We start from the raw sequence: 21,443 nt of genomic DNA, 5'->3' as shown, positions 1-21,443 counted from the left end.
TCCACCCACCTTGACCTTCCAAGGTGCTAGGATTACAGGCGTGAGCCACTGCGGCCGGCTGAGACTTGGACACTTTCTTTTTTTTTTTTTAATTTTTAATTTTTATTTTATGATTTTTATTTTTTATTTTTTATTTTTATTTTATTATTATTTTTTTTTGAGATGGAGTCTCGCTCTGTTGCCCAGGCTGGAGTGCAGTGGCGCTATCTCGGCTCACTGCAAGCTCCGCCTCCTGGGTTCACGCCATTCTCCTGCCTCAGCCTCCTGAGTAGCTGGGACTGCAGGCTCCCGCCACCTCCCCGGCTAATTTTTTGTATTTTTAGGAGAGAGAGAGAGAGAGAGAGAGAGAGAGAGAGAGAGAGAGAAAGGAAGGAGAGAGAAAGAAAGAAAGAGAGAAAGAAAGGGAAGGAAGGAAGGAAGGAAAGAGAGAGAAAGGAAAGGCAGAAGCAGGAATGGGGGGGATGAAAGCAGGACAGGGTGGGGTCATTCAGGAAGAGATACACAGGTGCATATGTGGGGGATCCCAACTGCCAGCCTAGCCTCGCTGCGTCCTGCCACCCCTATGCCCCCCGCAGATCTGGGACGTGGTGGAGAAGGCAGACATCGGCTGCACCCCAGGCAGTGGGAAGGATTACGCTGGTGTCTTCTCGGATGCAGGCCTGACCTTTGCGAGCAGCAGTGGCCAGCAGACGGCCCAGAGGGCAGGTGAGGTCGCCACCAGGGGCCGGTGCAGGGACAGACAGCACCTCCACCTCCCAGATGCTGGGAGCAGAGCTCTGGAATCTGGGGCCCTGGGTTCAAGCCCCGCCTCCACCACCACCAAGTAAACCCCTCCCCTCTGAGCCTCAGTTTGCTCTTCCATCAAATGGGAGCAGGAACACCCCCACCTCCCACGATCGTGAGGGGTGAACCGAGGACACCTAGTAGGTGCCTCAGCCATCTTCTTCTCGGCCGCCTGCCCTGCAGAACTTCAGTGCCCACAGCCAGCCGCCCGCCGACGCCGTTCCGTGCAGCTCGCGGAGAAGAGAATGGACAAAGGTGGGTGCCTTTCCTACCCACTCCTGCCCCTGAACCCCACCCTGTGAGACCCGAGCCTGGCCGTGCAGGAGCCAGAGAGGGAGGAAGGGAGGTCCTGGCGGGGAAGTCCTCCCCGGGGTCCGTCCCGAGTCCCTCCTGCTGCCGGTCCCCAGCTGAGGGTGTGGCCTGGGGGAATGTGCTCCCGCAGTTGGTCAGTACCCCAAGGAGCTGCGCAAGTGCTGCGAGCACGGTATGCGGGAGAACCCCATGAGGTTCTCATGCCAGCGCCGGACCCGTTACATCACCCTGGACGAGGCGTGCAAGAAGGCCTTCCTGGACTGCTGCAACTACATCACCGAGCTGCGGCGGCAGCACGCGCGGGCCAGTCACCTGGGCCTGGCCAGGAGTAGGTCCCATGGGGTGGGGCAGGGGGAGGAGTCCAATTGCCTTTACTTGCTGGTAGTGTCAAGCTGCTTTTGTTGATTTATAAATTTATTTAGAGGCAGGGTCTCGCTCTTTCACCCAGGCTGGAGTGCAGTGGTGCAGTCACAGCTCACTGCAGCGTCAACATCTTGGGCTCAAGGGGTCCTTCTGTCTCAGCCTCAGCCTTCTGGGTAGCTAGGACTACAGGTGCATGCCACCATGCCCAGCTAATTTTTAAATTATTATTTGTAGAGAGAGAGTCTCAGTATGTTGCCCAGGCTGGTCTCAAACTCCTGGGCTCAAGCCATCCTTCCACCTTCGCTTCTCAGAGCGCTGGGATCATAGCACCACATCCAGCCTATCGAGATTTTTTTTTGAGACCGAGTCTTGCTCTGTTGCCAGGCTGGAGTGCAGTCATGCAATCTCAGCTCACTGTAACCTCCGCCTCCTGGGTTCAAGCGATTCTCGTCCCTCAGCCTCCCGAGTAGCTGGGATTACAGGCGCGTGCCATCACACCTGGCTAATTTTTGTATTAGATGGTTTTTAAAGGCCACTGCTTTTTCCATGTTCTGCACGAGGTCTGGGAATGTTCTCAGCTCACCTAGTCATGTTCAGAATGGACAAATCCCTTAGAGGAAGCAGACACGGTTTCTCAGGACCATGATCCTTTCGAGGCACGTGCACATGCTTTCTTTCTTTTATTATTATCTTTTTTTCGAGACGGAGTCTCACTCTGTCACCGAGGCTGGAGTGCAGTGGCACAATCTTGGCTCACTACAACCTCCGCCTCCTGGGTTCAAGTGATTCTCCTGCCCCAGCCTCCCAAGTGTCTGGGACTACAGGTACCCGCTGCCACGCCTGGCTAATTTTCATATTTTTAATAGAGGCATGGTTTTGCCATGTTGGCCAGGCTGGTCCTGAACTTCTGACCTGAAGTGATCCACCCGCCTCGGCCTCCCAAAGTACTGGGATTACAGATGTGAGCCACTGTCCCTGGCCAAATGCTTTCATTTCTTTAAAAATCAGAGGGAAAGGAATGAATATAATCCAGTCTGCATTGTATATGTCCTTATACCAGTACATTTGTGGGATATAATTTTTAGGTTTTTTTTTTATGGAGAAGTAGTTCCCAAGGCAGATGTGTCTGGGGCTCGTGAGAATTCATCCTGCAGTTCTCCATGTCTGGGATGTATTTCGCTGCTAGGAATCCCTCCTGGGCAGAGGTAGGATCTAAAGGTGTGACTGCTGAGGAAGTAGGTGGGCTCTTTTGTTTGTTTGTTTTGGTTTGGTTTTTTGTTGTTGTTGTTGTTTTGAGATGGAGTCTGTCTCTGTTGCCCAGGCTGGAGTGCAGTCGTGCGATCTCGGCTCACTGCAACCTCCACCTCCTGGGTTCAAGCGATTCTTCTGCCTCAGCCTCCAGAGTAGCTGGGATCACAGGCATGTGTCACCACGCCCAGCTAATTTTTGTGTTTTTAGTAGAGATGGGGTTTCACCATGTTGTCCAGGCTGGTCTCCAACTCCTGGCCTCAAGTGATCCCCCCACCTCAGCCTCCCAAAGTGCTGGGATTTCAGGCATGAGCCATGGCGCCTGGCCTGGTCTGTTCTGAATGCAGATCTAAACCCCCTGCAGGTAACCTGGATGAGGACATCATCGCAGAAGAGAATATCGTTTCCCGAAGTGAGTTCCCAGAGAGTTGGCTGTGGAAGATTGAAGAGTTGAAAGAGGCACCGAAAAACGGGTAAGGCCCGGGTAACCCCCCATGCAACCCACCCCACAGCCAGACCATTTAATTTGCATGCACCTGCTATCTCTTGTCTTCTCTGGAATCACAGTGCAACCCCACAGCCCAACCTAGAAAAATCATTTGTTGGGTTACCTACATGGAGGCACCCCCAGACCCTTCCAGCCTGTTCCTCGGGATCCCTCTGCCCCAGCTCTCCCCCTCTACCACCCTGCTAGATGACGTTTCCTAATGCCCCAAACTCTTCTCCATCCAGAATCTCCACGAAGCTCATGAATATATTTTTGAAAGACTCCATCACCACGTGGGAGATTCTGGCCGTGAGCTTGTCAGACAAGAAAGGTGAGCGAGGGTGCTGGCTGGTCCCAGGGAGGCAGGGACCCCAGGGTGTCTGAGTGTCATCTCATTTTATCCAAACCCAATGAACCCTATGTTTCTTGGCACTTTATTCTCTGCCCTGGTTACCACAGAGGTGTTATTATCAGGAACTGCGGGAATCCTTAGTTCTTGTCTAACTCGGAAGAAAGAATTCAGCCAAGAGATGCATAGCAAGGGTTAAGTGGCAGAGTTTATTGAAGGAAGAAACAGCTCTGGTCTGGTCCCCCTGGAAAAATAGTAGTCTCAATGCTTATGTAAAGAGACAGGGCCAGGCTCAGTGGCTCACACCTATAATCCCAGCAATTTGGGAGGCCGAGGCAGGGGAATCACTTTCAGGTCAGGAGTTCAAGACCAGCCTGGCCAACGCGGTGAAACCCCGTCTCTACTAAAATTACTAAACAATTAGCCGGGCAGGGGGTAGCGAGCACCTGTAATCTCAGCTACTCAGGAGGCTGAGGCAGGAGATTCGCTTGAACCCGGGAGGTGGAGGTTGCGGTGAGCCGAGATTGTGCCACTGCACTCTAGCCTGGGCAACAAGAGTGAAACTCCTTCTCTAAATAAATAAAAAGTGTCAGTATGCTCTGAACGATGACACAGACATGGCTGCTCGAGAGAATGAGCCAGCAGCAGATACTGCTGGTGGACTCTTTTTATGAGACTCTTACATGATTTTTCATGAAGGGGCATGAGGGGGTGTCACTTGCAGGCATGTTTTGGGAGGTCTCTGTGGGCGAGCAGGCTCTGTGACTGTACGTGCTAGCGTGCACGCGGCACATCTCATTAGCGTCTAAAATCTCCACCCAGGGTGTGTTTTTACCTATGATAATGAGCAAAAGACGACTCTAGGGTGGGTTTTCGGAGCAGTGCACATGCTCGTCATCAGGGAAAATCCCTAGCAGGGTTATTTCCAGCTAGGACCTGATGAGTCCCCTTCAGGGCTGGAGGACCCCAACCACAAGGCCACATGTAGCTAATGCAGCTGTCGTCCTTTCACTGACTGCCAGTGAGCAGCGCTATCAGTAGGCAGCCTGTCCGGGACTTCTTTTCCCAGAAAGCTCCCCTGCCTGCTCATTTCCGCCTATCTGCCTCCTCTAACAGTGTCAAAAGCTAGACAGGGTGGGGGTACCGTCTCTAACATTGATGCTTTTCTTCTTTCTTTCTTTCTTTCTCCTTTTCTTTTCTCTTCTCTTCTCTTCTCTTCTCTTTTCTTTTTTTTTTTTGAAGGAGTCTTGCTCTGTCACCCAGGCTGGAGTGCAGTGGCACGATCTCAGCTCACTGCAACCTCCTCCTCCCAGGTTCAAGCGATTCTCCTGTCTCAGCCTCCCCAATAGCTGAGATTACAGGCACCCACCACCATGCCCGGCTAATTTTTGTAATTTTAGTAGAGATGGGGTTTCACCATGTTGGCCAGGCTGGTCTCGAACTCCTGACCTCAAGTGATCCACCGACCTTGGCCTCCCAAAGTGCTGGGATTACAGGCATGAGCCACTGCAGTAATTTTCTTTTAGTGCACTTTATTGTTGAGAGTCTTTTCAGTTCACAGCATAATTCAGGGGAAAGTACAGAGACTCCCCACATACCCCCAGTTCCCACACATTGACAGCCTCCCCCACTGCCAGCACCCCCAGTGGAGCAGTGCACCTCCAGGACACAGCACTTCCACCCTAAGTTCCAAGTTTCACATGAGAGTGTTGTACATTCTGTGGGTCTGGATCAGTGGATGAAGATACGAGTCCACCATGCCGTGACAGTGCTACAGAGGCAGTTACAAGAGAACCTTTTCAGAGGTGATGTGGACATGAGAGAGGGCAAAGTGATTCAGAAAAGATACATGAGGGGCCGGGCGCAGTGGCTCACCCCTGTAATCCCAGCACTTTGGGAGGCTGAGATGGTCAGATCACCTGAGGTCAGGAGTTCGAGACCAGCCTGGGTAACGTGGCAAAACCCCATCGCTACTGAAAATGCAATAAATTAGCCGGGTGTTGTGGCAGGCACCTGTAGTCCCAGCTACTCGGGAGGCTGATTCAGGAGAATCGCTTGAACCCAGGAGGCAGAGATTGCGGTGAGCCGAGATCGCACCACTGCACTCATGCCTGGGTGACAGAGCAAGCCTATCTCAAAAAGGAAAAAAAGAAAAGATACAAATACAAAAGGAAGCAGGATGAAACACGTGATTAACACATTGGTGGTCAGACTGGGCAACATGACAAACTGGGGACAAGGGGTGGCCCCATTCCTAGGTACTTGTCCTCTCCCCGCCATCTACAGCCTGATGTGAGACCCTGGCTAGCTCTGGTCAGGTACAGATGGCTGACAGCAAGGCAAGTGAAGAGAGTGAGGCACTGTCCTCAGGCACAAAATTTAAGAGTATGCCAAAACAGTAACCGCCCACCCCCCAAAAAAATTACATTAGTGTAGTGTGGGAAATTTTTGCATTTTTTTTGTTTTTGAGATGGAGTCTCGCTCTGTCGCCCAGGCTGGAGTGCAGTGGCGCCATCTTGCCTTGCTACAACCTCTGCCTCCTGGGTTCAACCAATTCTCTTGCCTCAGCCTCCTAAGTAGCTGGGACTACAGGCGAGCACTACCACACCTGGCTCATTTTTTGTATGTTTAGTAGAGATGGGGTCTCACCATGTTGCCCAGGCTGGTCTCAAACTCCTAACCTCAGGCAATCCACCCACCTTGGCCTCCCAAAGTGCTGGGATTACAGGTGTGAACCAACGTACCCTGCCAAAAATAGTATTTTAATGCAATATTATTTTCTTTAAAAAAATTTTCTTTGTCCAAACTGCCACTTGGTAGCAATTAGTGCAATGTGTGTGTGTGTGTGTGTGTGTGTGTGTGTGTGTGTGTGTGTGTATTTATTTATTTATTTATTTTAATTTGAGATGGGGTCTTGCTTTGTTGCCCAGGTTGGTCTCCAATTCCTGGGCTCTAGTGATCCTCTTGCCTCAGCCTCTTGAAATGCTGGGATTACAGACGTGAGCCACTGCACCTGGCCAATATGATACTTTTTAAACATCAAAGGGAATGCAAACAAAAAAATAAAATCCAGGATGACAAACAATCCACATTTTAAGTAGACATCGGCACTATGTCAAGCCATATGGGAGTCTGCCCCAAGAGGAAAAATGTGCACCTACGTGCAAGTTTTATGTATATTTGAAAGGTTTATTTTTCCCAGAACATTTAAGTAATTGAAGAAAGATTGAGTCAAAGAGTGGATACAAGAGAGGAAATATATATTGATAAAGAGAAAGAAAAAAGATTGAATCATTAAAAAGTAGATATATTAAAATTCACATTAAGTGTAAATATTCTATTTATACCCAAGCCATAATTTATATGGTTTATTATAATTTAGAATAATTTATAAATTTAATAACAATATTTATATATTTATTAATTGTAATATGTTTATAATATTTAATTATAATATAATATATAATTACATAACATAATATATAATATATTGCATAGCTACATATTACATATATATTATATATTACATATACATATTACATGTGTAATATATAAAATATATGTATTATAATTTATAATAAATTTAATTGATATAATTTAATGAATTATAATAAACCATAATTTATCATAATTTAATTTTGTTATAATCTATAATTATAATTTACTACTATTATATCATTTGTTATTATTGACATATTAACATATATAATGTATATTAGATGTTATATAATATAAATGATATATCATTTATTATTGATTATGTATTTATAATTATGCCATATCATAACTTATTACAAAACATTCTATTTAATTTAAATATACCCAAAATAGTATCATTTCAACATTTTGTAAAAAGTTGCAAAACCACATCACACTAATAATGTGACCATAACCTTTTAAGATTTGATAATAATCTACTAGTATATCAAAATTACTGATGATATATTTTACTTCTATTTGCACTGTCTTCAAAATCTAGCATGTAGTTTACAATTCAGTACATCTCATTTAGGATACTAGATTTTCCTTCTTTTTCTGAGACAGGCTCTTGCTCAGTCACCTATGATGGAGTTCAGTGGCGTAAATAGGATGCTAAGTCTCCTTTTTTCAGTAGAGACTGGGTGTCGCCATGTTGGCCAGGCTGGTCTCAAACTCCTGGCCTCAAGCGATCTGCCTTCCTCAGCCTCCCGAAGTGCTGGGATTACAGGTGTGAGCCACCGCGCCCAGCCCAGGATGCTAGGTTTTGTTGGAAATACTTTGATCTGTATTTTAGGTTTCATAAAATTTACAGTTCAAAAAGGTAGATTCTCAGGCCAGGTGCGATGGCTCACGGCTATAATCCCATTACTTTGAGAGGCTGAGGCTGGCAAATCATTTGAGGTCAGGAGTTCGAGATCAGCCTGGGCAACATGGCAAAGCCCCGTCTCTACAAAAAAAAGAAAGAAAAAGAAAAGGTAGATCCTCATACCCAAGTTGTTGCAAACATGCTTAAACATTTTCCACTCAATCAATCATCATTTTAATAAAATTAAGATTTAATGCACATTCTACATGTCACCCTTTTAAAATGTACAATTCAGGTCCAGCATGGTGGCTCACACATGTAATCCCAGCACTTTGGGAGGCCGAGGCAGGCAGATCACCTGAGGTCAGGAGGTCGAGACCAGCCTGGCCAACATGGTGAACACTATCTCTACTGAAAATACAAAAAATTAGCAGAGCATGGTGGTGGGTACCTGTAATCACAGCTACTCAGGAGGCTGAGGCAGGAGAATTGCTTAAACCCGGGATACGGAGGTTGTAGTGAGCCAAGATCACGCTACTGCACTCTGGGTGACAGAGCGAGACCCTGTCTCAAAAAAAAAAAGAATAGCAATAATAATAAAATATACAATTCAATGGTGTTTCATATATTTACAATGAGCATTGGTTGTTTGTTTGTTTTGTTTCACTGAGTTTGGTTTCAGAGACAGGATCTCACTCTGTTGCCCAGGCTGGAGCGCAGTGGTGTGATCATAGCTCACTGCAGCCTTGAACTCCTGGGCTCAAGCAATCCTCCCGCCTCAGCCTTCCAAAGTGCTGTGATTACAGGCATGAGCCACCACACATAGCTAGATCATCAGGTTTAAAGTTTACGTCTGAATGAAATTAAATATATTTAAAAACAAGTAATTCAAATAAAAGTACAAATCCAGTTTCTCACTTGAGCAAACCCCATTTTGAGTGCTCAGCTCTCACCCACGGCTTGGGGCTGCCATTTCAGAGATGCGGATATATTTTGGAGATTTCTCTTCCTACATGTAGATCTCTGAGTCAAACTACAAACAGAATGCAAATCATTAAATAATGGTAACTCCAGCCGGGCGCAGTGGCTCACGCCTGTAATCTCAGCACTTGGGAAGCCGAGGCGGGTGGACCACGAGGTCAAGAGATCGAGACCATCCTGGCCAACATGGTGAAAGCCCATCTCTACTAAATATATAAAAATTAGCTGGGCATGGTGGTGCATGCCTGTAGTCCCAGCTACTCGAGAGGCTTAGACAGGAGAATCGCTTGAACCCAGGAGGCGGAGGGTGCGTTGAGCCGAGATGGCGCCACTGCACTCCATCCTAGCGACAGAGTCTTGCTCTGTCTCAAATAATAATAATAATAATAAAATATGGTAACTCCCAACCACCACCATCATCTGTCATTTATCACCATTGACAGCGTTTAGTTCATAGGCTTTTGCAAAGACAGGCTGAGTTAGCGAGAGCTCCTGCAGTGAGGACTAAGAGCTGAGATCCAGGAGCCTCGCCTTGTCCACTCCCCGACCTTAACACTCCGTGTTCTGTCTCTGCCCGGGAAGGGATCTGTGTGGCAGACCCCTTCGAGGTCACAGTAATGCAGGACTTCTTCATCGACCTGCGGCTACCCTACTCTGTTGTTCGAAACGAGCAGGTGGAAATCCGAGCTGTTCTCTACAATTACCGGCAGAACCAAGAGCTCAAGGTGGGTCCCAGGGTGGCAGAGGCTTCATGGAGCCTGCAAGGGGGTAGGTAGCCTGTTGCACACACACTTGCCCTGATACTTCCTCTTCCTGGCAGGTGAGGGTGGAACTACTCCACAATCCAGCCTTCTGCAGCCTGGCCACCGCCAAGAGGCGTCACCAGCAGACCGTAACCATCCCCCCCAAGTCCTCGCTGTCCGTTCCTTATGTCATCGTGCCCCTAAAGACCGGCCAGCAGGAAGTGGAAGTCAAGGCTGCCGTCTACCATTTTTTCATCAGTGACGGTGTCAGGAAGTCCCTGAAGGTCGTGGTGAGTGCTTGGGGCACCCACAAACCCTTGTCCTTCAGAGAGGGTTCCTGGTCTTCGTACTATTGACTCAGGTCGCAGATCCAGGCTCTGAGACAGTAAGAATCATAGTGTCTGGCTTAGGAAATTTGGCAGTCCCAGAATTTTAGAAGCAGAGCCAGGACTGAGGTAAAGTGAGTGAGATAACCCCAGGCTTAGAATTTTAGGGGGTACCAAAAAGCTCATCAACCATCACCAATCAATAATTTTTTTGTATTCAATTCAAAAGATTATTTTATTTATTTATTTATTACTTTTTTGAGACAGAGTGTCACTCTGTTGCCCAGGCTGGAGTGCAGTGGTGTGATCTCGGCTCACTGCAACTTCTGCCTCCTGGGTGCAAGCGATTTTCATGCCTCAGCCTCCTGAGTAGCTGGGATTACAGGCATTTGCCACCACGCCTGGCTAATTTTTCCATTTTATTGTATTGAGACCCTGTTTCAAAAAAGAATTCAAAAGATTATGTTATTTCCTTATTGATTTATAACTTTCTGATAAATTCACACCACAACACAATAGGTAGGTGTTTATATTGCCTCCTCCTGCTAAGGAGGGAAGCTGAGGCACAGAGAGGTTAAGTAACTGGCCCCTAATCACACAGCTGGGGGCAAGGGGCTGGGGTCAGATGCTTTGACACCTATGCTAGGGTAAATCTTTTTTTTTTTTTTTTGAGACGGAATCTCGCTCTGTCACCCAGGCTAGAGTGCAGTGGCGAGATCTCGGCTCACTGCAAGCTCTGCTTCCCGGGTTCACGCCATTCTCCTGCCTCAGCCTCCCGAGTAGCTGGGACTACAGGCGTCCGCCACCACGCCCGGCTAATTTTTTTGTATTTTTAGTAGAGACGGGGTTTCACTGTGTTAGCCAGGATGGTCTTGATCTCCTGACCTCGTGATCCACCCGCCTCGGCCTCCCAAAGTTCTGGGATTACAGGCATGAGCCACCACGCCCGGCTATGCCAGGGTAATTCTAAGGACAGTGCCCTGCTGACCATCTGTGTGTCTGTCTGTTCTTTTATTCATCCAACGACTCCCCCCACCTCCAACACTGTGTAGCCGGAAGGAATCAGAATGAACAAAACTGTGGCTGTTCGCACGCTGGATCCAGAACGCCTGGGCCAGGGTGAGTCAGCGGCAGGGGTAGGGGCTGAGGGGCTGGCAGGGTGAAGGGGGGGAAGCGACCTGGGTTTAGCGAGGTAGGATAGGGCGGGAGGGAGGTAGAGCCATCGGTGTCTCTCACTCACCCTGCAGAAGGAGTGCAGAGAGAGGACGTCCCACCTGCAGACCTCAGTGACCAAGTCCCGGACACCGAGTCTGAGACCAGAATTCTCCTGCAAGGTGAGCTGCTCTTGACCCTGACCCCATGGGTCTCAGTAGGGCATGGAGGGAGTCAAATTCCGTCTCATTCTGGAAGTGTTTAACCCACACCTTTCTCTTCCCCTTCAGCTAGAACAGCCCATCTGTGATCTGTTTTCCCTTTTTTTTTTTTTTTTTTTGAGACAGAATCTCGCTGTGTCACCCAGGCTAGAGTGCAGTGGCGTGATCTCGGCTCACTGCAAGCTCTGCCTCCCGGGTTCACACCATTCTCCTGCCTCAGCCTCCGGAGTAGCTGGGACTACAGGCGCCCGCCACCACGCCTGGCTAAATTTTTTTTTTTTTTTAATTTTTAGTAGAGATGGGGTTTCACCGTGTTAGCCAGGATGGTCTCAATCTTCTGACCTCGTGATCCCCCCCCCCCACCTCGGCCTCCCAAAGTGCTGGGATTACAGGCGTGAGCCATCACGCCCAATCATGTTTTCCCTCTTTTAAACATTTTTTAAAGCATACAGATATTATTTGCTATGATCGGTTTTATAGAAGCCTCCAGATAGCATTTAGTTCAGCAAAGAGCTTTCACTGATACATCATTTTATTTTAATTTTTTTAGAACTTCTGTGCTTCTCAGATGGGAAATCAGCTGAAATGAGAAGCAATAGCCTGTAATCCCAGCACTTTGGGAGGCCAAGGCAGGTAGACCCCCTGAGGTCAGGAGTTTAAGAGCAGCCTGGCCAACATGGTGAAACCCTGTCTCTACTAAAAGTACAAAAACTAGCTGGGCATGGTGGCACACGCCTATAATCCCAGCTACTCGGGAGGCTGAAGCAGGATAATAGCTTGAACCTGGGAGGCGGAGGTTGCAGTGAGCCCAGATCCTGCCACTGCACTCCAGCCTGGGCAGCAGAGGAAGACTCCGTCTCAAAAAAAAAAAAAAAAGGCCGGGCGCGGTGGCTCAAGCCTGTAATCCCAGCACTTTGGGAGGCCGAGACGGGTGGATCACGAGGTCAGGAGATCGAGACCATCCTGGCTAACACGGTGAAACCCCGTCTCTACTAAAAAATACAAAAAACTAGCCGGGCGAGGTGGCGGGCGCCTGTAGTCCCAGCTACTGGGGAGGCTGAGGCAGGAGAATGGCGTAAACTCGGGAGGCAGAGCTTGCAGTGAGCTGAGATCCGGCCACTGCACTCCAGCCCGGGCGACAGAGCCAGACTCTGTCTCAAAAAAAAAAAAAAAAAAAAAAAAAGACAAGGAACATAGTACAAGAGCAGAAATTCTGGAGCTCATTTCTTGCCCCAGGAGGGAAGACTAGAGAAAAAAGGGCCTTGCAACCTGTAAGCTATAAGGCTTTGGGGAAAGAGCCTTGGTTTTTTCACCTTTGATAGGGGAAGAATAATAGTATCTACCTCCAAGGGTTGGCGTTACAATTTTTTTTTTTTTTTTTTTTTTTTGAGGCGGAGTCTCGCTCTGTCGCCAGGCTAGAGTGCAGTGGCACGATCTTGGCTCACTGAAACCTCTGCCTCCTGGGTTCAAGTGATTCTCGTGCCTCAGCCTCCCGAGTAGCTGGGACTACAGGCGCCCACCACCATGCCGAGCTAATTTTTGTATTTTTAGTAGAGACAGGGTTTCATCATATTGGTCAGGCTGGTCTCGACCTCTTGACCTCAGGTGATCCACCCACCCCGGCCTCCCAAAGTGCTGGGATTACAGACTTGAGCCACCACGCCCAGCCTGGTGTGACGATTAAATGAGATACTCTGTGGTGTTCTCTTAGAACAATCTGGGAAGTAACATTAAGCGCGATATAAGTATTCCTGAATATTGTTACTGGAATTATTTTACTGTTGGTGAAACCAGACCCAGGGACCAGGGTGACCTTGTGAAGCACGTCCCACTCCGAACAGTGCAGACCCCCGAACAGCCACTCAGCCATGCAGACTCCCCTCCCCGCAGTCACATCCTCCCAGCACTCTCCTGTCCCTGACCCCTTCGACCTGGCTGGTTGGGAGGCTGGAATCCTTTTTACCCCACCCCAGGTTGGGTCACCTACCCGGCTTGAGCGACGTCCTCTTCCCACCTGCTGCAGGGACCCCGGTGGCCCAGATGACAGAGGATGCCATCGATGCGGAACGGCTGAAGCACCTCATCGTGACCCCCTCGGGCTGCGGAGAACAGAACATGATCACCATGACGCCCACAGTCATCGCTGTGCATTACCTGGATGAAACGGAACAGTGGGAGAAGTTCGGCCCGGAGAAGCGGCAGGGGGCCTTGGAGCTCATCAAGAAGGGTGGGCTCCCTGCCCCTCCTGGAGACCCCAGGGACCCCTTTCTGAGCGCCCCCCTCCCTTAAGACCCCACCTCATTTCAAGACCACGCCCTCCCCTGAGGCTCCACCTCCTCTCCTAGCCACGCCCCACATTTGAGGCCCCACCTCTTCTCAAGGCCATGCCCTCTGAGGCCCTGCCTCCTCCCAGGCCAGGCTCATGAGACCTTGCCTCTTTTCAAGACCAAGCCCATCCCCTGAGGCCCCACCTCTTCTCAAGGCCAAACCCTCCTGTGAGGCCCCACCTCCTCTCCCAGCCACTTTCATCTGAGGCCCTACGTCCTCTCCAGGCCATGCCTCTTCCCTGAGACTCCACCCCATGTCTGCGACCCCTCCCTTTCCTGAAAGCCCCCCACCCTCAAGATCCTTCCCCTCTCTGAATCCCTTGTCCTCTGAGAACTCTTCCCCCTCCTCGCTCTGATCCCCCACCGCCTTTCAGTCCTTCTCTCTTTAAGGTCCCCTCCTCCCAGAATCCCTCCCGACCCTGAGCCCCTGTCCCCTCTCTGCACCCCACCCCTGCCCTTTCTGGCGTGCCCCCTCTGCTCAGCCTCGGCTCTTTTGGGGGTTACTCTCTCTTCCCTGCAGGGTACACCCAGCAGCTGGCCTTCAGACAACCCAGCTCTGCCTTTGCGGCCTTCCTGAACCGGGCACCCAGCACCTGGTGAGTCCCAACAGCCAGCTCAGGCTGTGCAGACCCTCCACCCTCAACCCCCAGCAGGGCCTGGACCCTGGCCAGGGATGGTCGCCTAGGCCAGCCTTGCCCAAACAGCCCTGGACTTGCAGAGTCCAGGCAGGCGCTGGCTGAGTGGCCAGCGGTCATTTAGCATCCTTAAGTACGGACCGCACGCAACAGCTGGGTCCTGGGACCTGGGAAAGCAAAGGAAGCAAACTGGGCCAAGCCCTGGTCCCTCCCCACCTGCTCATTGGCTGGATGGCATGGCAGTCTCTGGATCTCAGAGCCGATTGGCTCACGCTCTGTGCCCACCCCCAGGCTGACCGCCTACGTGGTCAAGGTCTTCTCTCTGGCTGTCAACCTCATTGCCATCGACTCCCAGGTCCTCTGCGGGGCTGTTAAATGGCTGATCCTGGAGAAGCAGAAGCCCGACGGGGTCTTCCAGGAGGATGCGCCCGTGATACATCAAGAAATGACTGTAAGAGGCTGGGATTTAAGGCAAAATGGAAGAGAGGGGCTCCTGAGTCTCACAGGATGAACGCGAGACAGACCCCTACCTCCATGTTCCCACTGCCCAATTCCCTTTGCAAATATTGGGGTGGGGGTGGGGGCAGGGAGATAAATGAGCCAGAGGCGTCACTCCAGCATTGCAAAAACCAGAGACCTGCGAAGCCCAGTGCAAAATGAAGATGCACGGCCCCTCGCTCAGAAATTATTAAGAATTTCATCAAACCAAGTGCAGGGGTCCTACCTGGGAATCCCTTTCTCACACTCAATCCATCAACACTTGCATTCTCCCATGGTGTTACAGGAGTCACCCCCTTCTCTCTATCCTCATGGCCAGCCCCTGATCCAAGTAACACTCTCCCCGCCCCTCCTTATTTGGAGACCGTGTAGAAGCCACCTCCTGGGCGTCATCCTGGTGGCCTCCACTTTTGTGGGCTCTCAGACACTCATCACATAGCAGCTGGGGTGATTTTTTCAAATCCAGTTGCATCAGTCCTTAGAAAGTCCCGTGGCTCCCTCTATGGCTCTTAAACACAAAACTCCTTCGAGCACTGGTTCTCGAAGTGTGATCCTCAGACCAGCAGCAGCAGCAGCAGCAGCACCCATGACTTACTAGAAATGCACACTTTGTGGCTGGGCTTCACAGCCCATGCCTATAATCCCAGCGCTTTGGGAGGCCGAGGCAGGAGGATGGCTTGAGCCCAGGAGGTCGAGGCTGCAGTGAGCCATGATCATGCCACCGCACTCCAGGCTGGTAACAGAGCAAGACCCTGTCTCAAAAACAAAACACATTCTGAGACCGGACCCCAGACTCACTGAATCAGAAATTCTAGGGGCAGGACCCAGGAATCTGAGGGGTGTGTGTTTATGTGTGTGTGTGTATGTGTGTTTGAGATGGAGTTTTGCTCTTGTCACCCAGACTGGAGTGCAATGGCCTGATCTCGGCTAACTGCAACCTCCACCTCCCGGGTTCAAGCAATTCTCCTGCCTCAGCCTCCTGAGTAGCTGGGATTACAGGTGCCCCATCCACCATGCCCGGCTAATTTTTGTATTTTTAGTACAGACCAAGTTTCACCATGTTGGCAAGGATGGTCTCAAACTCCTGGCCTCAGGTGATCTGCCCACCTTGGCCTCCCGAAGTGCTGGAATTTCAGGCATGAGCCACTGCACCCGGCCTAGGAATCTGAGTTTTTAAAAGCGCCCCCATTCCTCCAGGTGATGCTAATGTGTGCTTGAGATGGAGAATCACTGCCTCGGTCTCACCTTTCAGGCTTCCAACCCTTCCAGCCTTTCTTTTCTTTCCAGGCTCCATCCATTCATAGGAGCCTTGCTCTATTGTGCTATAGAGCCTTTGCACATGCGGTTTCTGCCACCTAGTACGCTAGTCCCTGCCCTCTGTGACAGTTGACTCCCTCAGGGACACTTTTTCCAACCTCCCCAACTGGGTCACACTCCCACACTTCATTCTCACTGCTATATGTCCTCTTCCCCTGCACAGAACTCCTCCACTTTATAAGTATATATCTCTTGGCCGGGCGCGGTGGCTCACACCTGTAATCCCAGCACTGTGGGAGGCTGAGGCAGGTGGATCACCTGAGGTCAGGAGTTCGAGACCAGCCTGACCAACATGGGAAACCCCATCTCTACTAAATACAAAAAATTAGCCGGGTATGGTGGTGCATGCCTGTAATCCCAGCTACTTGGGAGGCTGAGGCAGGAAAATTGCTTGAACCCAGGAGGCAGAGGTTGCAGGGAGCCGAGATTGCGCGATTGCACTCCAGCCTGGGCAACAAGAGTAAAATTCTGTCTCAAAAAAAAAAAAAATTATATATATATATGTGTGTGTATATATATATACACGTGTGTGTATGTGTGTGTGTGTATATATGTGTGTATATATGTGTATATATATACGTGTGTGTGTGTATATATGTGTGTATATATACACGTGTGTGTGTGTGTGTGTATATATATATATCTTGAGGATCTGGGTGGACTATATCCATCTTCCCTACTAGAGAAATGCTCTGTGAGGGCGACAGCCTATGTCTGGTTTTACGATGGATCAAACCACTGGACCCATTGTGCCAGCACAGAGGCCCTTCATTGACATTTGCAGAAGGATAAATGATTGCATGAATTAATACTAAGAAGTCTGACCTCCGTGGGGTAGCGGGGTGACACCTAGAAGACACTCAGTCCTGCCCAGACCCCCTGATTCTGAATCTGCAGGGGGGATGACTGGCATGTGTGGACATACCGGTGACCCCATCCTTGCTTTCTGCTCTCCATCCCAGGGTGGATTCCGGAACACCAACGAGAAAGACATGGCCCTCACGGCCTTTGTTCTCATCTCGCTGCAAGAGGCTAAAGAGATTTGCGAGGAGCAGGTCAACGTAAGTGCCCCCCGTCTTCCCACCCTACCCTACCTTACCCTATGCAGAGCACAGCCACCTTGGAGAATGAGAGGTTGCCTTCGGGGAATTTGCAGCTCTCCCAGTGCAATAACAGGCATCACTGTAGTCATGTTAATACCTAACATGTATTGAGCGCTTAACTCATCTAATACAGACCCCCTCTAATAGTTTCACATGTTAAGTCTCATAATCCTTTTAGCAGCCTGAAAGGTAGGTTACTCTTATTATCCCCAGTTTGCAGATGAGAGAACTGAGGCACAAAGAAATCAAAGGTGGGGATTCTTTCTGTCTGCTTTAGCATTTTCAGAGAGTTTTCCGCCCATTTCCCAAAGTGCTTTCTACATCATTGCTACGTGATCAGTACAGCTGCATCCTTGCTGCTTCTTTAAAGAAAACTTGGGACACAGAGCTGAGACTGTTTCCTTAGTCCAGAGGATCTTTCAGGTGATTTTCAAAGGGATCCATGACTCCAAACAGGAGACGGTGAAAACCGTTGGCTCATCACTGTCTCTTTTTCCTCTGGTTTTGATTCTGAAGCAGAGAAGCTTGGAAAGATGGGCCGCTGAGAGTCTGGAATGCCTTTGTCGGCTTTATTGTGTTTGTTTGTTTGTTTTATTTTGTTTTGTTTTGTTGTGATGGAGTCTCTGTCGCCCAGGCTGCCATGCAGTGGCATGATCTTGGCTCCTGCACCCTTCGCCTCCCGGGTTCACGGGACTGTCCTGCTTCAGTCTCCAGAGCAGCTGGAATTACAGGCACCCACCACCATACCTGGCTATTTTTTGTCTTTTTAGTAGACATGAGGTTTCACCATGTTGGACAGGCTCGTCTCGAACTCCTGACCTCAGGTGATCTGCCCGACTCGGCATCCCAAAGTGCTGGGATTACAGGCAAGAGCCACTGCACCTAGCTGATCGTGGGGTTTTAACCTTTAGCTTTCAAAGTGGGAAGCCGAGGATTACACCCCTAGCGAGTGGCTTCTCCCCTCTTAGGAAAAGAGATGGAGGGGAGGGGCCAGTGAAGAGAAAAACAAACACAGGGCTGTTGCCTCTAACACCCAAGAGGGACCAAGGCCGAGAGAGAGAGAGAGAGAGAGAGAAAGAGAAGGAAAGTAGCATGGGGGTGGGGGACTGTGGGGTCAGCCACATCTGACTTCAAATCCTGACTCACGGGCACTTCCACCCTTAAGCCTCACTCAGTATGTGCATCTGTAAAATGGGGATAATAAATAATGATCTCTGTATTTTTAGGCCTCTGGGTTGTCCCAGATATAACACACTTGTGACCTAGATTATACAAAAATTGATAGGGAATTTATGTTCAGAGTCCAAAGATATCAAATACAGAGATGAAGGTGGCCTCAGGGACTCTGCCAGGATGCTTTGCTCCTCTCTCCCATGTCCCTCATTCTGTTCTTGGCCAATAATTAGAGAACATATCAGATCAAGGTTAGGGCCGCCATATTCCCAGGGAAGAACTCTGATTGGCTCAGCCTGGGTCAGAAGACTACATCTGGACCAATCAGCTAAGGACAGGAAGTAGGTCTCAGTGGGCAGACATGGCTGCTTCCACTGTGGCCACGTGAATGGAAGGGAGAAGTTCTTACAAAAGGAGTGGATGTCAGAGAGGGAAGTGGGCAGGAAAAAAAAATATTTGTTTCTGCTACAGCATGGCAGCATTGTAGTAGAGTATAGCACAGGCTGTGAAACCAGACTCCTGGGGTCAAGAGTGTGCTGTAATCCCAACTACTCAAGAGGCTGAGGCAGGAGAATCACTTGAACTAGGGAGGCAGAGGTTGCAGTGAGCGGAGATCACACCACTGCACTCCAGCCCAGGCAACAGAGCAAGAATCCATCTTTAAAAAAAAAAAAAAAAAAAAAAGTGTTAAATTTACAGGAATTTTTCAAGCTGGTCATTAAATATAACTATTATTAAAAACTAAGTATTAGGCTGGGCACAGTGAGCCTGTAATCCCAGCACTTTGGGAGGCCAAGGCCTGCAGATCACTGGAAGTCAGGAGTTCAAAACCAGCCTGGCCAACATGGCAAAAACCCTTCTCTACTAAAAATTAACTGGGTGTGGTGGAGGGGGCACCTGTAATCCCAGCTACGCAGGAGGCTAAGGCACAAGAATCACTTGAACCCAGGAGGCAGAGGTTGCAGTGAGCCGAGTTTGCACCACTGCATTCCAGCCTGGACCAGAGCAAGATTCTGTCTCAAAAAAAAACAAACAAACAACAAAAAAAAAACCCAGCCAACCAATGAAACAAACAAAAAAACTAAGTTATAAAACTTACAATTAAATAAATTCTATTAAACACAAAGGTTAGAAACACTCAAACTCATCACTTCTTACGCCTTACTCCCATAATCTATATTCTTGGGGTTATTTATGTATATTGGATTTGTGTAGTGAAAATGCTATATAATACTGTGCTACTGCAAAGCTCTTCCCAACTCTACATTCAATGATGCCATATTGGTAGCTTGAAATCAGTGATGGAAGTATTTACACCATGGAAATGAGGAAACGGTACACATCATGTCTTCCTCCATCCCCAGAAGGCTGGTTTGGGATCCTAACTCTGCCACTTACTTCCTAGGTGGTCTTTGCAAAATTACTGCATCTCTCAGGGCTCAGTATTCTTAACAGGTTTTATGAGATTAAATGTGCGGCTATCTGAATGACACAGAGTAAGTGTGAGCTATGATGATGAAGAAGATGATGATAATGACTGGATGAGGTGTCCACAGTGGTATACCGAATCTGTCCCATACCAGTTTACGAGTAACAATTTGGAGAATGTCTCCCCAACACTTTGTTCAGTGATGTCACATTGACACCGTGAAATTGGTCCTGGTCGGGGTATGTACACGACAGAAATTGTCAATCATTATAAACCAAGGATCCGTTAACCCTCCCACTGGAGAGCTGGTTGTTAAACGTTTACCAGCACACCATGGGGTACATGGATTTCTCCAGATACATAATAGATATTCAGCAACAAGGCAGCTCATGGTGGCTAAAATACCTGGGAAATCCTCAAAAATGGACAAATCTAAGACAGATATATCCCAAGGACAGAAATCCCTGATTCTCAGGAAGTGCTGCTCGTATGATCCTTACTAATGTGACAGTAATGCCCACGTGACCAGAGAATCTGATCCTCTTTCTCATAGAGCCTGCCCGGCAGCATCACTAAAGCAGGAGACTTCCTTGAAGCCAACTACATGAACCTACAGAGATCCTACACTGTGGCCATCGCTGCCTATGCCCTGGCCCAGATGGGCAGGCTGAAGGGACCTCTTCTCAACAAATTTCTGACCACAGCCAAAGGTGAGGGATGGCCTGGAGGGGTGAAGGGAGATGCATGGCTGAAGTTTAGGGCAGGAGATACTGAGCTGGGATGCATGGCTTTTAGCTGAGCTGGGATGGATGACCCTAAGCCAAGCTGGGATGGATAGTCCTAAGGTACCAAGCTGGGATGCATAACCCTGAGCTGAGCTGGGATGCGTGGTTCTAAGGTTTAGCAGGTCCTCATTGTAAACCACACAAGAAGGTTTGTTGCATCATTCATTCAACAAATGCGTATTCAGCATTCATTTCAAAGGGAGAAGTGAGAGTTGATGAAACGAGAGAGGCAAGGCAGGAGCCAAATAACGAAGAGCTTTGAATGTCAGCCAGGACACCCAAACACCAGGAAATCTAGCATGCATCTCTTTCTGAGCTTTCTCTGAGCCATCCCCAGGCTGGACAGAGCAGTGAGCACTGGGGATGGGGTATCCTCTTTGCAGATAAGAACCGCTGGGAGGAGCCTGGTCAGCAGCTCTACAATGTGGAGGCCACATCCTATGCCCTCTTGGCCCTACTGCAGCTAAAAGACTTTGACTTTGTGCCTCCCGTCGTGCGTTGGCTCAATGAACAGAGATACTACGGTGGTGGCTATGGCTCTACCCAGGCAAGTGGCCTACAGCCCCCAGGCACATGCATCCCTGTCTCCTGTGGCTTCCCACCAGCCTCCTAGAGAACACACTGAGGCCCCGCGAGGCAGTTCTTCTTTCCCACGAGCCAGTGTGATTGGAGTGGAATTGAGAATCAGTTTTCTTAGTTGCAAACCCATCTATAGGTTCTAGAATACAATCTGGATACTCCAAGCTGTGTGTTGAGCCTTCTTCTTGCCCCAGGTGTCTAGATCATGTTCTCAGGGCCCAGGTTCAGGTCTAAGCCTCTCTCTCCACCTGGTGGGTTCTAGACCAGGTTTCCAGTTCCACTAGGCTCACAGTGTTACTCTGTCTCACCGGTGGGCTCTAGACCAGGTTCTCAGTTCTACTATCTCA

At 49.2% G+C, this 21,443-nt stretch overlaps 1 protein-coding gene across 7 annotated transcripts in view; it reads left to right on the top strand.

The window, feature by feature from the left end:
- Window positions 1-21,443, top strand: part of C3 (complement C3) — a 41,266-nt gene that overhangs the window by 12,321 nt on the left and 7,502 nt on the right. For 5 of the 7 annotated variants that reach the window (XR_013409635.1, XM_015122636.3, XM_077979622.1 and 2 more), the window contains exons 15-29: window positions 576-705; window positions 967-1,038; window positions 1,226-1,423; window positions 3,071-3,179; window positions 3,439-3,524; window positions 9,391-9,533; window positions 9,629-9,841; window positions 10,930-10,996; window positions 11,125-11,211; window positions 13,274-13,477; window positions 14,098-14,173; window positions 14,504-14,663; window positions 16,990-17,088; window positions 20,286-20,442; window positions 20,901-21,064. Coding sequence is in view for 6 of the 7 variants with exons in the window: in XM_015122636.3 (XP_014978122.2) it covers window positions 576-705; window positions 967-1,038; window positions 1,226-1,423; window positions 3,071-3,179; window positions 3,439-3,524; window positions 9,391-9,533; window positions 9,629-9,841; window positions 10,930-10,996; window positions 11,125-11,211; window positions 13,274-13,477; window positions 14,098-14,173; window positions 14,504-14,663; window positions 16,990-17,088; window positions 20,286-20,442; window positions 20,901-21,064 (1,965 nt within the window). In the remaining variant the exon portion in view is untranslated. Of the gene's footprint in view, window positions 1-575; window positions 706-966; window positions 1,039-1,225; window positions 1,424-3,070; window positions 3,180-3,438; window positions 3,525-9,390; window positions 9,534-9,628; window positions 9,842-10,929; window positions 10,997-11,124; window positions 11,212-13,273; window positions 13,478-14,097; window positions 14,174-14,503; window positions 14,664-16,989; window positions 17,089-20,285; window positions 20,520-20,854; window positions 21,065-21,443 lie in introns of all 7 variants that reach the window. The other 2 variants (XM_077979621.1, XM_077979619.1) reach the window with 2 other exon arrangements.

The sequence above is a fragment of the Macaca mulatta genome, chromosome 19, assembly GCF_049350105.2.
Source record: "Macaca mulatta isolate MMU2019108-1 chromosome 19, T2T-MMU8v2.0, whole genome shotgun sequence".
In the NCBI taxonomy this organism is placed as follows: Eukaryota; Metazoa; Chordata; class Mammalia; order Primates; family Cercopithecidae; genus Macaca; species Macaca mulatta.
The sequence above is the reverse complement of the archived record's forward strand: the minus strand, read 5'-3'. Positions and strand labels throughout refer to the sequence as shown.